Source organism: Rhinopithecus roxellana, chromosome 7 (assembly GCF_007565055.1).
Source record: "Rhinopithecus roxellana isolate Shanxi Qingling chromosome 7, ASM756505v1, whole genome shotgun sequence".
NCBI lineage: Eukaryota > Metazoa > Chordata > Mammalia > Primates > Cercopithecidae > Rhinopithecus > Rhinopithecus roxellana.
In genome coordinates, this window is record NC_044555.1 from 8,415,059 (window position 1) to 8,431,756 (window position 16,698).

The 16,698-nt window shown below is 40.3% G+C and overlaps 1 protein-coding gene across 3 annotated transcripts in view; it reads right to left on the minus strand.

Moving 5' to 3' along the window:
- HEPH (hephaestin) overlaps positions 1 to 16,698 on the minus strand; it is a 129,452-nt gene that overhangs the window by 87,178 nt on the left and 25,576 nt on the right. For all 3 annotated transcript variants that reach the window (XM_030934569.1, XM_030934571.1, XM_030934570.1), the window contains exons 7-13: positions 13,352 to 13,520; positions 12,028 to 12,164; positions 10,436 to 10,567; positions 6,481 to 6,692; positions 5,347 to 5,497; positions 3,513 to 3,725; positions 739 to 952 (exon numbers count right to left, since the gene is read on the minus strand). In XM_030934569.1, coding sequence (XP_030790429.1) covers positions 739 to 952; positions 3,513 to 3,725; positions 5,347 to 5,497; positions 6,481 to 6,692; positions 10,436 to 10,567; positions 12,028 to 12,164; positions 13,352 to 13,520 — 1,228 coding nt within the window. The remainder of the gene's footprint in view (positions 1 to 738; positions 953 to 3,512; positions 3,726 to 5,346; positions 5,498 to 6,480; positions 6,693 to 10,435; positions 10,568 to 12,027; positions 12,165 to 13,351; positions 13,521 to 16,698) is intronic.

Consider the following 16,698-nt stretch of genomic DNA (forward strand, 5'->3'; position numbering starts at 1 on the left):
AAATGACGAGTTAATGGGTGCAGCACACCAACATGGCACATGTATACATATGTAACAATCCTGAACGTTGTGCACAAGTACCCTCGAACTTAAAGAATAATAAAAAATAAATTTTAAAAAAAGTGAGGTATACAGCTTCCATGCTGTGTCCTTATAAACAATGCTGCTTGCCCTAGACTTCTTTCTTTCTTCATGATAGCTGGGAATAGCTACAACTGGAACAGACATCTTGGCCCCAGAAAGGAAAGCAAGTGCTGAGGATGATAGGGTTCACCTGCCAGCCCTGAACTGCTCATATTTGTATTATTATGTGAAAAAGAAATAAAATTCTATCATATTTAAATCACTCTGTTTTAGACATTTTCTGCTACATAGCTTAGTCTGTACCTTAATAAATGCAATGCCATTTTGTCAAGGGGCAGCTGAGCTTGAGACATTCAGTCCCTTGAGTAAATCCTGTAAAATTTAAGTCCCAGGGTAAATACTTCAGTTAACTGAAAGAAGAGAGACAAAGATCAAGAGCATGAAGGTGTGGGCAAGCTTTATTCCCTCACTATGTCAATATAGAAGCGGCACTGAGCTAGAATTCATAAGAGCTGCATTATAGCCCCATCTCCCAAATCTATTGGTATCATATTAGGAGACCTGAGATAAGAGTCTCCTCATCTCAGAATTTCAGTATTCTCATTTGCAAAATGCTTTTCTAAAAGTGTAATCTCTCCATTTCTGAAGCCTTACCTGTCCTTCTCAGACTGGTTGTGCCATTCCAATTCCCAGCTCCTGTCAGGGCAATAGTCCCACTCTACTTCTTCTGCCATGATATAGTAGATTCTTGCAGCTTGGTAGCGTTGGCGAGGGGTGGCTTGGTGGCCAGGACACTGGGAGACATTATAGATTGCCCTCATCCCTGCTTCTCGATGGCTGCCTGCCTGGCAATAAATCTCAAATGTCCCTAAGGGAGGATCAGAAAGAAAAATCTGACTCAGAACACCCCAGGGTGGTGCCTGGGGGATTTCCTGTCTTTCCCTAGGCATACTGTAGAAAATCATTAGTCTCAGATAGACTGAGATAAGGCTTTTGTCTTAACTACACATAGATAAAAGAGTATTAAAAGTTTATTGAGAGTAATGAGCTCAAAGGTTAAGAGCTCCAGCTCCAAAGCTACATACACTGGGTTTATTAAAACTAAACTCGGCCACTAGAATAACCAACTTCTTCCAGGATGTTTCTAGTTTTAGCACTGTAAGTCCCATATTTCTAGAAACCTCTTAGTACTAGGCAAACTGCCATGGTTGGTAACCCTATCTTTCATTTATTATATATAAATCATATATATATACACACACACACACACACACACACATAAAACCTTGTGGCAATTGCTAAACCTCTGTTTTTCAGTTCCCTCATCAGTAAAATGAGGATTATTTTACTTTATTTGGTTGTTTAACAACTAAACCCAATAGTTTGTGAACAGTGCTTAGTACAGAACATATTTAATGCTCAGTTAAGTGATGCTACAAATAAGTAAATATAGCTGTAATAATTCTTATTCCAAGAAAAAACAATGATGAGTTGTTTCTCACCAAGTATCAAAGAAAGAAAATAGACTTCAATAGTTAGCTAAAAAGAAAGAGAACGTCTTGATTGCAGAGGGATGCTTACCTAAGACAGCTTTAGAAGGTCCTTCACTCTTTTTTTTACAATGGAATGTGCAGGTAACAGTCTTAAATGTCTGTGTTGTGGAGTTGCCGGGACCGGATCTTAAGCTCCAAATTTCTACCTCAAGGATACTCAAACTCAATGTCGATCAAAGAAGCTAACTTTCGTAGAACATTACTCTCATTGTTTCCTTACTTTGCTGCTCAGTGCTTATCCCATCACTACAAACTCTTCTTCCTGGCTTTCAAAGCCTTCTATGAGTTGACCCCAAACTACCAATCCAGTTCTACTTCCCACACATTGTCTCAAATTCAACTATCACTCCAACTACACGGAACTCTGACTGCTTCTCTCACACATCTCATTCATTCCTACCTTGAAATCTTCATTCATTTTGTCACCCTCTTTGTGGAACTTACCTATGACCCAACCCCCAAGTATCTATGAGAGTCCACTCATTATCCAAGACCCAATTCATGTTTCTTTTCCAGAAAGCCCTCCCTGACTATTTCGGCCCAAACAGAGTTCTACATTCTTCGCTTCTCCACCACTAATGCACTTTATATCTAAACCATATGTTAAAGGGCTAAGTGCCCCTCTCTTTTAAAATGACCCCTTCTACTAGTTTATAAACACCTTGAAAGAAAGGGTCATTTCTTTCCACATCTACTTCTTCTATTTCCCTTACCACCCTTATCTATTGCATCAGTAAATCCTATCAGCAATTCCTTCAAAATTATTTTTTCGTTTCCACTGCCTCTTCCCTAGTCCAAGCCACAAGCTTCTCTCACGAGAAAACTACAATAGCCTCCAAACTGTCCTTTCTATTTCTGAAGAGACCAGCTTTATGTCAAGTGTTTGTCAAACTCAGGACTAGGTTAAATTTATTAAAGTGTTGAAGACACTTGTTCAAGGATGTTTTTCCCCCTAAATATGAATGGAATTTACAGGAGTAAAACAGAAGTTTAATAGGAACTGTGTGGAGCTGACAGGTTGTTCTTACAAACACTGTTGTCATCTAATGGCTGGAAAAAAAAAAGTACACCATAGGGACAAAAGAAAAGATAACTGCTCCATTATGAAATGCTAGAAATACATAGAATCTGAAGAAACTTTTTAGTCAAACATCTTCATAAAAGGAAGAAAAAGGATATGCAGGGAAGGAGAGACGGAAGGAGGACAAAAGGACAGAAGGAAGGAAGGCAGAAAGGAAAGAATCAAGGAAGGAAGAAATCTAGCTAGAGAGAAGGGAAGTAATTAGACCAAAGTTCGCAGCAAGTTAATGAAAGAGCCTGAACTAGGGCTCCTGTGTTCTTATTTCCAGGCTGAAATTGTTACATCACCACACACACATACAAACACACACAACGGGGTGGCGGGGGGCGACGGGGGGAGTGTCGTGGGGAGAAAGAGAGAGAGGGAGAGACCAGAAATGAGAAAGTCTGTAGAAATCCTCACAGAGTATCAATTTGATAGCACTTATAAGTGCATTTTATTGACCTTCCTCCCAATAAAAGTACTATATCTAAAAAACTCTATGTAGTCAAGTCCACTCCCTGCCATGTAAGAACTGCACTAAAGCTGATCAACATCCCAACTTCCCTTCTGTTGCTCCAGAAAAGAGCTTCCTCCACCTTCTACTAAATCTATTCTGCCTGCAGCTGAGTAGGGAATCCAAGTAACCAGAACATGGAGAGCACATTGAAGAAGAAAAAGAAAAAAGTGTTTTTAAAAACTTCCTAGAACCGTCAGCATGCCTCTTCTTTTCTCTTCACCATCCCTCCCTCTTCCTGACCCCATTCCTGGCCCTATACCCAATAAAGCTTAGGGCCAGCCGCTAAGGCACTTACCAAGGTTATCAGGATGCATGATGGCCATGACAAAGGTATGAGGAAAGAGCATGGCTGCACCCTTCCTCATGCCCTGAAGCTGCACAGTGTTGCCCTGGAACATGACTCCATGCACATCAGTCTCTGTGCCCAGGCCGAGCAGGTGCCAGGCCACTGTGTCACCCTTGCACATGTCCAGTCTAGGCAGGTTGGAGAATAGAAACCCATTAATGGCTGGAAAACAAAAACGCAAGACAAGATGGGGAGATGAGACCAGACTACTCCAGCACTGGCCAGCAGCATGGTATCAGCTATGTACTATGGTTTCACACAACTTGAAACTGCTGAGTCATCCTCAACACCTCTGGCTTCTTCTCTAATCCACTTAACTCTACTCGTGATTATCTGCGTCTTTGGGATGAGCACTCAACTGTCCTTTCTTACCTCACCTCCACCATGATCCACATCCTGACAACATTGAACCACTACCACACACACACACACACACACACACGCACACACACACACACACACCAATCTCTCCTATTCCCTATTTCTTGAAACTCTCCTTCCTTGGTTTCTGTGGCAACATACTTTCTGGTCCCTTTACAACCACTCTAATTGTTCCTTTTCTACATTGATCTCATTTTCCACCCCTCCATAATGTGTTGGGGATCTGAAAATTCCATCTTCAGCTCTCAACCTGTTTCCCCCTCTTCATCTTCACTGCTACTGCCCTAGTTCTGGCCCTCATCCTCCCTGGCCTGAACTCCTACAGTAGCCTCCTCTCTGGTACTCCTACCTGAAGTCTGTCCTCCCATCCTCTTACACACACACACACACACACACACACACACACACACACACACCGTTTTCCTTATCTATGAGCTCTATTTTTCTCTGCATTACCAAAACTTTAAACATTGTAGGTGCTTTGATAATACCTGTTGACTTTTCACATGGTTTCCTCTTTCTGCAATAAACTTCCCTTATGGTCTCTTTCTATGGCATCCTACCACTTACCCATCGTATTTTTGTTCAGATATCCTCTGTAAATCAGTTATTACTCTCTCTTTGATCCATGAAACTTTTATCCCACGAAATTCTGCAGTATCAGTTGCCGTGGAATGTAATTGATATACTTTCTGGTGATTTACTTACAAATCTATTTCCTGCACTGGATTGACATAACAGGAAGCATATCATTTTTTTTTTCTATATCTATGTGACTGCCTGAGCACCTAGCACATTACCTAGTACCAATTAGGCACTCAGTAAATTCTAACTGGAATGAACTTTGCTCATGAGACAGTTTTACTTTTTCCAAATGATGAAACTAACTAGTAATGGGAACCAAGAGATGGAGCATTTCAAGTGAAGGGAACAGCACTGCAAAAGCATGACATCAGCATGCTCACAAAGAAAAATAGCCCCAGTTGGCTGGAGTATGGGGTAGGGGAGCAAAGGTACTAAAATATAAGGAAGAGGGAGATAAGATTGGAAAGGTATCATCTGGCTAGGGAGCAAAGGTACTAAAATATAAGGAAGAGGGAGATAAGATTGGAAAGGTATCATCTGGCTTATTCTTCACAATCCCTTGTGGATTTCTTGTGCACAATCCTCATTTTGCAGTTCTTTCTTCCAGTGTCCCACATACTGTGTAACATAGGACACAGCACCCAAAGGTACTAAGTATCAGATCTGTGGTGTTTGGTTTAACTTCTCAATCTATCCCGCCTCTTGGACAGAGATGACCAATAAAATCCGTGTTTTCAGGATTGGTCATGATTACGGTTAAAGTTAGATTTTACTTGGGACCCCTCAATTTAGCCCAGGGCAAAAGTATTCCCAATACCATGCATCCGATTGGAGTCTTGGAAGCCCTCAATATCCTCTGAAAGCAGTCGGAAATCCAACATAGCAGCTGCTTGATTGGCATTGCTGTACCAGCTCTTGTTCTCATCCAACACAGTGAAGAGAAGAAAGAATTCTTTATCCACCCCTTTCTGCAAGCCCAATAGAAGAAAGTAAAGGGAAAAATGACAATGGTTTCAGCAGTTGTGGACTGTGTCGTTACAGATCAAGGGATGCCAGATTCTTTCCCATTTCCTTTTCCCATTTTGAGCCCATACCTCCTATCCAGAGCTGCAGCAGTTTTTCCTTAGGTAACCTCAAATTGCAGATGAGAGAAGAAGATCAGAATAAAAGGACAAGCCTGACAGGGAAGAACATATGAAAGTGGGCAGGGAAGGAGCATAGGATAAGAAATAAGAGGTATAGCATGTAAAAGAAGAGAGCTGGGAATCACCTGGGGAGAGGAATGAGGGGAGGTGACTAGAAAAGCAAGGGGGCATCTTGGGGGGAAGCCAGAAAATAAAAGATAAGTAATATCGATATTAATTATTGTTACCACTAACATTTACTGAGTGCTCATTACGTGCCAGACCCTATGCTAAGCACTTTATATGGATTATTTTAATTAACCTTCACAGAAACCCAAGGTGTCTTCTTCCATTGTTATGCCATTTTTACAAATGAGGAAATGGAGTCAAAGAGAAGTTAAGTAGCTCAACCAGTGTTACACAGCTAGAAATCGTGGGCTGAATACAAAAGAAGACAAGCAAACATTAAAGCAGATTTACCAATCAGGAGCAAGGTTTAGGGGCCACCGAGATGAATGAGAGAGATAGGGAGAAGGGGAGGGAGAAGAAGGGAGGGAAGGAGGGAAGGAAGGAGGGAGGAAAGAAAGAGATGATGAAAGGATATCATGAATTATCTGCAAGGCTAAAGAAGATATATATTTGTCAGTACAAAAAATAACATGCAAGATACCATGAGGTCACCAACTATTAATCTCTGATGGACCAGCTCGATTATTTTTCCTCTATTCCATAAACTTTAGAACCCAGTTCCATGCTTAACTCCTATCCAGCAACCCAGCTTCATCCTTCTCCCAGCAGGCTTCCTAACCAGATAACCCCGACAATACCTGCTTGCCATCTGCACCCAAGGCACCAGCCCTGCACACAAGCAGCGGGCCCACCAGGCCAGAATTTGTGTCTCTTATGGGATCTGCAGCAGAGAAGTACATCCAGGTGAGACAAGCAGGATCCTGAGCAGTGGGACCGGCATGGGGGGGGACTGTCCAGCGGTACGTTACTTTCTCAAAGGGCTTGGCAACCAAGCCAGGGTGAGATGAGCCTGTAGGGAAAATATGGGACTAATGACTTAGATTGACTAGAATGAGAATCATCAGCTCCAAACAGTGAAATAAAAATTGTGAAGTACAAAGGCATTTTGGAGCAGCAGTAGCAGCAACATGGAATATTGAATATTGAGGAGAACTCTGGTCAAGGAGTCAAGAGATGAGTTTATTTTCTCGTTCTGCCACTATTTGCTATATGAAATGCAGCAATTTAATCTTCCCTATGTTTCAGTTTTCCAAAGTCATAGGACCTTGGGACTAAAAGGGACTTTAAGTCTTATTTGGAACATCTCTCACTTGAAAACGTACATTAATCTGCTCTTACATCCCTACTTCTGCTTAAAACTCTCCAGTGATGAGGGACTCACTACCTGCCATAATAGCCCATGTCATCTTTGAACAGCTGTGATCATTTAATGCTTTTTTACTTTAATATGTATTATGTACGTGTGTATGTATATGTTATGTATGTATGTATGTATATATATATACATATATATATAAAACACTAAGGCTGTAATTTCTAAAATGGACACAAGACATGGTCAAGCAATGCACAGACTTTTTTTCAAATTTTCACGCCATCAGTAATCAAAGAAGTACAATTGAAAATAGCTAGATAACTTTTTTACAAATTAATTTAGCAAAGATTTTACAAATTGTAATAATGCATGATGGTAAGAAGTGGTTTAGATGGCAACTGCCCTACTCACTCACCTATAAAGAGTGTAAATGTAAAAGGGAATAACACTTTTAAAAAAAATGTAGACAAAATTTGAAAAAAAAAGTGTAGACAAAAGTGTAGACAAAGCTATTTATTTAAAAGGTTCATATCCACAAGTAGAATAATATATGCAATAAATACTGAATGTTCAACATAAAATAATCAAACAAACATAAATCAAATCAACAGCGAGTTTTGTTGATGTTGTCACTTGCCTACAAGACTGCCATTGCGACAATATTGAAAAGATTTCACCATTGCTGATGAGGTTGTAAGAAAAGGAGCCCTCCTCAGGTACTGCTAATGGAACTCTAAACTGGTAGGGCTGCAAATCTTTCCAGAGAGCAATTTGGGTGTAGGTACCAAAAATTTTAATGTACGTATCCCCTGATATAGCAATTCCCCATCTTAAAAATATATTCTGAAGAAAGGTTTATAAAAATGTTCAAAGAAACATGTGGAAGGATATTTGTAGTATAGCTTATAACAAGAGGCTATAATTTAGGATGGTTTTAACCTATCTTTTCTTATTCATTCATTATTTCTTACTCTTCAAATTTTCGAATACACAGAAAACTTTAAAAAACAGTGCAATGATCACCCTATCACCTAGAATCTATTGCTAACATTTTGCCATATTTATCTAATCTATGTGTATGTACATCTACACACACATACACAGTTTTTGTTGGTTTGCTTTTGTTGAATCATTTGGAAGTAGAATGCAAACATCATGATATTAGCAAGCATCTCCTATGTCACTATAATGCCATTATTCCACCTAAGAAAATTCCCTAATAACATCTAATATCCAATCTATATCAAGAATTTTGCCTGTTCACTCTGATGGTAGTTTCTTTTGCTGTGCAAAAGCTCTTTAGTTTAATTAGATCCCATTTGTCAATTTTTGCTTTTGCTGCCGTTGCTTTTGGTGTTTTAGACATGAAGTCCTTGCCCATGCCTATGTCCTGAATGGTACTACCTAGATTTTCTTCTAGGGTTTTTATGGTATTAGGTCTAACATTTAAGTCTCTAATCCATCTTGAATTAATCTTCGTATAAGGGGTAAGGAAAGGATCCAGTTTCAGCTTTCTACTTATGGCTAGCCAATTTTCCCAGCACAGGCAACCTACAGAATGGGAGAAAATTTTTGCAACCTACTCATCTGACAAAGGGCTAATATCCAGAATCTACAAAGAACTCAAACAAATATACGAGAAAAAAACAAACAACCCCATCAAAAAGTGGGGAAAGGATATGAACAGACATTTCTCAAAAGAAGATATTCATACAGCCAACAGACACATGAAAAAATGCTCATCGTCACTCGCCATCAGAGAAATGCAAATCAAAACCACAATGAGATACCATCTCACACCAGTTAGAATGGCAATCATTAAGAAGTCAGGAAACAACAGGTGTTGGAGAGGATGTGGAGAAATAGGAACACTTTTACACTGTTGGTGGGATTGTAAACTAGTTCAACCATTATGGAAAACAGTATGGCAATTCCTCAAGGATCTAGAACTAGATGTACCATATGACCCAGCCATCCCACTACTGGGTATATACCCAAAGGATTATAAATTATTGTACTACAAAGACACATGTACACGTATGTTTATTGCGGCACTATTCACAATAGCAAAGACTTGGAATCAACCCAAATGTCCATCTGTGACAGACTGGATTAAGAAAATGTGGCACATATACACCATGGAATAGTATGCAGCCATAAAAAAGGATGAGTTTGCGTCCTTTGTAGGGACATGGATGCAGCTGGAAACCATCATTCTTAGCAAACTATCACAAGAACAGAAAACCAAACACCGCATGTTCTCACTCATAGGTGGGAACTGAACAATGAGATCACTTGGACTCGGGAAGGGGAACATCACGCACTGGGGCCTATCATGGGGAGGGGGGAGGGGGGAGGAGGGAGGGATTGCATTAGGGAGTTATACATGATATAAATGATGAATTGATGGGTGCTGACGAGTTGATGGGTGCAGCACACCAACATGGCATAAGTATACATAGGTAACAAACCTGCACGTTATGCACATGTACCCTAGAACTTAAAGTATAATAAAAAAAAAAAAAAAAAAAAAAAAAGAATTTTGCAATCATCTCCAAAATGTCTCCTGAAGCTATTTTTACAAGCAGAATCAATCAAAATTTGCACATTCCATTTGTTATGTCTCTAATCCCCCTATTGATGGTATTGACTTCTTGAAGAGACTACACCAGTTGCCTTATAGAATGTTCATTCTAAATTTGTCTGCAATTTTGCTCTTTATACTTTCAGTTTTTCTTTTATATTTTAGCTAGAATTAGCATGCATTAATATTCTCAGATAAAGTTAAAAATTAATTACACAATACTCTCACTTCTAAGATTCTCTCCTGATACAGTAATCCAAAATGCAAGCTAAGATATATGCATTCATTCATTGCAACCTGACTTACAATATTCAAAAATACTGATAAAACCTACATGTCCAAGCAACAGAGGAAAAAATAAATAAATTATGACAAATCCTTGAGATAAAATGTTATATAGTCATCAAAATGTTTGCAGCATTATAATGGCATGGAAAAACAAACACAATACAACGGTAAGTGAGGATAGTAGGATGCAAAAGTGTATAAACCATATGATCACATATCTCTATATACAGACTTGTATAAGCACATAAAAATATTTAAGGGTATATCAAAATTTATATAACTGTCTATAAATGATGTTTATTTACTTTGTAATTGTCTGCTTTTTAGAGTTCTATAATACACTTATGTTTAGAATTAGGATATATTTAAATATATTTAAAAGAAATTTTATCTTATTATTGAAGCCTAGCTCTGTTTTACTATTATATTTTTCATTCATTCAACAACATCCACATAAGGCAAGTATTTCTGCCTACTTTCTCCTCCCCATCTCCCATTTATTTGTTTTCTAGAGACATCTGGTACCACCTAGAGCCCACATTTACTAGCAACCCTGTTGACTCACCATCATTGTACACAGTGCCTTCATAATCTTTCTCATAAAAGACCCCATGGGGCTGAATGCTGAATGGCTGGGAGGCACGATTGTAGAAGACCACCTGAATGGTGTCACCCACCTCAGCCCGGATCACTGGCCCTGGAAAATGGGAAGGAGAGACAATGAGAATGACGAAAGGGATAAACAGGGAGGAAGGAAATGGAAGAAGGAGGGAAAGAAAAGGAAAGTGAAAGTGAAGAAGAAAATAAAAAACTCTTTTCTTTGTAATAATAAGAATAATCCCTTTCAAGTGTATTGCAATTTACAGTTACAGAAAACACCAGAAAACCCATTATCTTATTTTGATTCTCAAACATCATTTTAAGGCAGATAGGGCAGGAATTATTAACTCCAATTTACAGATGAGAACATTTCAGCTGAGAGAGGTGGAATGTACCTACGCAAATTTAAATGGTTGAATAGCCATTCAGTCAGGACCAGAGGCCAGGAATTTCTCTCATCCCACTGTCAGCCCCAATCTCATTTTCACTTACTTTATTGTCCCAGATCCCATAGCTACATCTCTTGGTGGACCTATCTAAGATCTGTGCTTGCCTCAATCTGAAACCAATTCTGAGCAAAGAGAATTATTACACCTTCTATTCAGGCACTGGGCTAGGTAATCTAAAACTCCTGGACTCTTCTGAACTTCACTACCCGCCAGATATAATCTAGCTTAGGTCACCTTTGAAGCAGACCAAAAGTACCAAAACTGAGCACCTATTCTGACTCTAACCCTTGGTCAGAGTTTCTACCTTGGTTTCCTATTCCATTTCCACATCTAATGTTTCACTTCTTCTCAAAGACTGGGCACCCATACTGAAGTCCAGCCAATGATAATTCCTTCACGCTCACCACCATCTCACTTTCCTATGGTGGATGTCTCCTCATTATATCTGCCTATCCAGCTGATGTAAGATCTATTGTCCATTATCAGATCTAGAATCAACTGGCACACACCTATCCCAAGTATGGTCCATTATATTAATTTCCCAAGATTTTTCCATCTGGCCTATTTTATTTTCTGGTTTCATCATGTTACTAACCCACATCTAACCGTAGTTTAGTCCTTCTAGATACCTTCTTCAAGTTCAGACACTAAGCCTATTTCGCATTCCTCCTATTTCAAGTATGTCTGTATGTCATGCCAATCTGCTACTGTCCCCAGATTGCTGAGAACCTATACAGTCTTAATTCCTCATGTAGCCCTTTAGGAATATTTCTAGAGAAGGAATTCTAAAAGTGTTTACTGTACATCAGTGGTATTGGAAGACATTCACTGAAAAGAAGTGGAGATTCATGATAAACAAAAATAAACCTAAGGCTCTTAGAAATCCTGTAGCATAAAAAGCACTATTTAACTGCTTAATTTAGTGGTTTTACAAACACATTCAGACTCATAACCCTTTTTCACAAAACAATCGTCTCATAAGACTCACTTTGGGAGATATTAGTCTACACCGTGCTCCTAAGTGATGTCCAGGCCTCAGTTTCAAAGTCTTCCTCAATTCAATTCTCTGGCTCTAGTAAATGAATTTCAGAACTAAAAAATTCCTCACCCAGGATTCCAAGATGCCTGTCTTCCTCCAACTGCATCTTCTCTTGGAATGTCTCATCTTGAAAGGCTTCATATCGCACTTTCCAGTAAGTGCCCCCAATTCGACTGGAGCTCTTCTGGAAAAACTTATCTGAGATACTGATGTATAAAAAGGAAAATATGATATTATTTCATTTGGTATCAAATAGAGTCCCATCTCACCCTTAGTCTCATCAAGTTATGAATCTTTATGTTTAGGAGGGACCTCAGAGCTCATCTAAGTTAACTCCCACCAGTGAAGATATTTTCTTTGGCGACACCACTAGAAAGTTATATACAGCTTCTGCTTGAGCCTTTCCAAAAATAGGAAACTCATATCCAGAGGAGACAATCTCCCTTACTCTTGGGTATTTTAAATTATTGGAATTCTGTTTTATTCTTGGAATATTCTTGCTTATAATTTTCAGGCACTGGGACCAGTTCTGCTCTCCAGAGATTTATAGTCTACATCTGTCCTTAATCATCCTTAGGTATTAATAATCCTTTCACTCCAAAATGAAAGCCCACTATGTTAATAAGCCCAGTTCTAAATCCTGGAATCCATGCTGAGACTCAAACACCAACTTTCCTAAGTTTTCTCCAGATTTACTCTATTATTTCCTGCTAGAAGTATAACCATGAAGGACCTTCTCCCTACCCCTCTCTTAGTTGTCTATCAAGCGCCTCCTCTGTGGAAGACCTGTCATCATCGATTGCCCAGTGAGTGGTATGACTTAAGACCCAGCAACTGAGTAGGGCACTAACCTCCTACTCTTTCTTGCCCACATCTGGATCATGAATTAGAGGAGAACTTGGAGAAATTCTTTGAAAAGAATGGGCATGCGATAGCCAAAAAGCAGGTTGCCTCTCTTCCTACATTTCTCAGAGTACTTTTTATACCCCTGCTCAAACGCCTCATTCAGACTATAGAAAAGAAATGAAGGAGCAAGGAGGTAAATAATGGGTAAAGTGAAGAAACCTGGAAAAACAGCTATTTCAGCTGATACAAGAACTGGTCCTACCTGGGCTTTCCTTTATGAAAATGGCCAGGAATTATAGTAGGACCAACTTCAAACTCTGCTTGGACCCATTATGGGGATACGGAATAATCCCACAAAAACCTTTGCTACCTGTATCTCCCCAAGAGCAAGCTCTCCAAGGGCCACAAGAACTTGGCTAACAGTTGGTCCATGTAATTCCAGTCAGACAATGATTTGGATCCCTGAGTAAAGTGAGAGATTTCTAGAAGAAAGATAGTGTTTGGAGCTGGACCCAGAAGTAAAGAGAGGGATCCCACTGCCTCTTACCTGCCTGGCTCTCTCAAATTCTTCCCAGTACTCCCATCATGCCCCATCGGGCCATAGTTCCATTGAATCTCATGGGCCTCAATGAAGTACTGTCGAACTTTGCCTGTGAGCAGGTCCAGAGGAGGGGCCATGGAGCAAGACTTGACCTTGTAGAGTGCCTGCATGCCATCTGAAGGAAGAACATTATGGGTGACCCCATTCTATCCAATAGGATTTTAACCCAGAGGACTCACCTTCCTCCTTCTCTTAGTGTTTCCTCCTCCCACCCTCCACTAATCTCTACTCCTGCTCCAAAAAGCGCCACTTTCTCTCACTCTTAAAGTGCCTGACTGAGAGAGAGAGTCCAGGTTAGAATTCAAGTACCTCCACTTGCTTATACTACCACTGATGCATTTACTAGATCCTCATCCCTGCCTCTGAATAAATACTCACATTGTAGCAACATCACAGAGACGGAAGTAAGGAAACGAGTTCAAGCCCAAGCTTTAAGCACTATCTATAGGACCTTAGGCAAGTCAGTTCCTCAATCTGAGCTTCCCTCTTTTGCCAAAGGAGAGAATAGGAAATTCTACCTCATGTGGCCGGTAGGAGCATCAAATTTAAAATAGGGGTTAATTATTTATAAATTGGGAAGCTCCCAAAATAATAGAACATCTTCTATCAGTGGAGATAAAGCTTCAGACTTGGGACTGTAACGAAAATGTAGATTCTAAGTAGTGTTTTCAAATGTGGAATATACTACATTGGGTCATAATGGCAATGGAGAGTACTATCTTATATTGGCTTAGCAACTTATAGAGGTCACTTAGTATATTATTTTATTAGAGTCCCACAACATCCCAGGGAGATTTGAAATCTGTAAATTAGAAACCTGAGGTATGATGAAGGGAGTGGAAAAAATATTCTTTTTCTTCAACATGTATTATGTTAGGTAGGTTCTGTGTCAGGTGTTTTACACATTTTTTAAAATTTCAGTCCTAGGGAGTACATATGTTACCCCTATCAATCTTTACAACCATTGTATGAAATATACTTTTAATGTCCCCTTTTGCAGATGAAGAAAACTAAATGTCAGAGAGGTTAAATAACTTGCCAAGGTTGCACAGCTAGTGAGAGGTGGAGTTGAGACTTAAATTCCCATCTTTCAACTACAGATCTTAAGTGTTCATTTTATTTTCTTATATCTACTATCTTGGTTACATCATCCCCCATTCTCTAAGACTCAAAATTACATTTTTACTCTAAAACTTCTTTACAATTTTATATATCACTACTGCTATTAAGAGGCTCAGAGAAGTGACATGATTTATCAAAGGTGGCTAAACAAGTGATAGAACCAGGATTTGAATGCAGGCATGTCTGTCTCTAAGGTCCATGCTTATTCCACTATCATGCTGCATCTCTAACCCCAATTCATATTTATAGTCTCTTACCTAGGAAGCTTTGGGGCTAAGACATACCCTGGATAATGCAGCACATGTAACTGGCCCCTATTGTGTCAAATCTAACACCTAAGATTTATTATCCTATTAGTCTATGACTCCTAACCTACTTAAATCCACTTCAAGAACTCGCATGTCATTTTTGTGACACCCATTCTAAGTTACCATGAATCAAATAATTCTAGAAAATGAAAGCTGAAGAGGATTTAAGAGATTATTTAGACAAACTTTCCCATTTTACGGATGTAGCAAATGTGACCTAGATACGGAAAGGCAACTGTTTAAAGTCATATAAAGTTTTTCCGGGGGGCGAAGCAAGATGGCCGAATAGGAACAGCTCCAGTCTCCAACTCCAAGCGCGAGCCACACAGAAGACCGGTGATTTCTGCATTTTCAACTGAGGTACTAGGGTCATCTCACTAGGGAGTGCCGGACAATAGGTGCTGATCAGCTGCTGCAGCCCGACCAGCGAGAGCAGAAGAAGGGCGAGGCATCGCCTCACCTGGGAAGTGCAAGGGGGAAGGGAATCCCTTTTCCTAGCTAGGGGAACTGAGACACACAACACCTGGAAAATCGGGTAACTCCCACCGAAATACTGCACTTTAAGCAAACAGGCACACCAGGAGAATATATCCCACACCTGGCCAGGAGGGTCCCACACCCACGGAGCCTCCCTCATTGCTAACACAACAGTCTGCGATCTAACGGAAACAGCAGCAGCGAGGCTGGGGGAGGGGCGCCCGCCATTGCTGAGGCTTAAGTGGGTAAACAAAGCCACTGGGAAGCTCAAACTGGGTGGAGCTCACAGCAGCTCAAGGAAACCTGCCTGTCTCTGTAGACTCCACCTCTGGGGACAGGGCACAGATGAAAAACAACAACAAAAAAGCAGCAGAACCTCTGCAGATGCAAACGACTCTGTCTGACAGCTTTGAAGAGAGCAGTGGATCTCCCAACACGGAGGTTGAGATCTGAGAAGGGAGAGACTGCCTCCTCAAGCAGGTCCCTGACCCCTTAGTAGCCTAACCGGGAGACATCCCCCACCAGGGGCAGTCTGACACCCTACACCTCACAGGGTGGAGTACACCCCTGAGAGGAAGCTTCCAAAGTAAGAATCAGACAGTACACTCGCAGTTCAGCAATATTCTATCTTCCGAAACCTCTGCTGCTGATACCCAGGCAAACAGCGTCTGGAGTGGACCTCAAGCAATCACCAACAGACCTACAGCTGAGGGTCCTGACTGTCAGAAGGAAAACTATCAAACAGGAAGGACACCTATACCAAAACCCCATCAGTACATCACCATCATCAAAGACCAGAGACAGATAAAACCACAAAGATGGGGAAAAAGCAGGGAAGAAAAGCTGGAAATTCAAAAAATAAGAGCGCATCTCCCCCTGCAAAGGAGCGCAGCACATCGCCAGCAACGGATCAAAGCTGGTCAGAGAATGACTTTGACGAGATGAGAGAAGAAGGCTTCAGTCCATCAAACTTCTCAGAGCTAAAGGAGGAGTTACGTACCCAGCGCAAAGAAACTAAAAATCTTGAAAAAAGAGTGGAAGAATTGACAGCTAGAATAATTAATGCAGAGAAGGTCATAAATGAAATGACAGAGATGAAAACCATGACACGAGAAATACGTGACAAATGCACAAGCTTCAGTAACCGACTCGATCAACTGGAAGAAAGTATCAGCGATAGAGGATCAAATGAATGAAATGAAGCGAGAAGAGAAACCAAAAGAAAAAAGAAGAAAAAGAAATGAACAAAGCATGCAAGAAGTATGGGATTATATAAAAAGACCAAATCTACATCTGATTGGGGTGCCTGAAAGTGAGGGGGAAAATGGATCCAAGTTGGAAAACACTCTTCAGGATATCATCCAGGACAACTTCCCCAACCTAGTA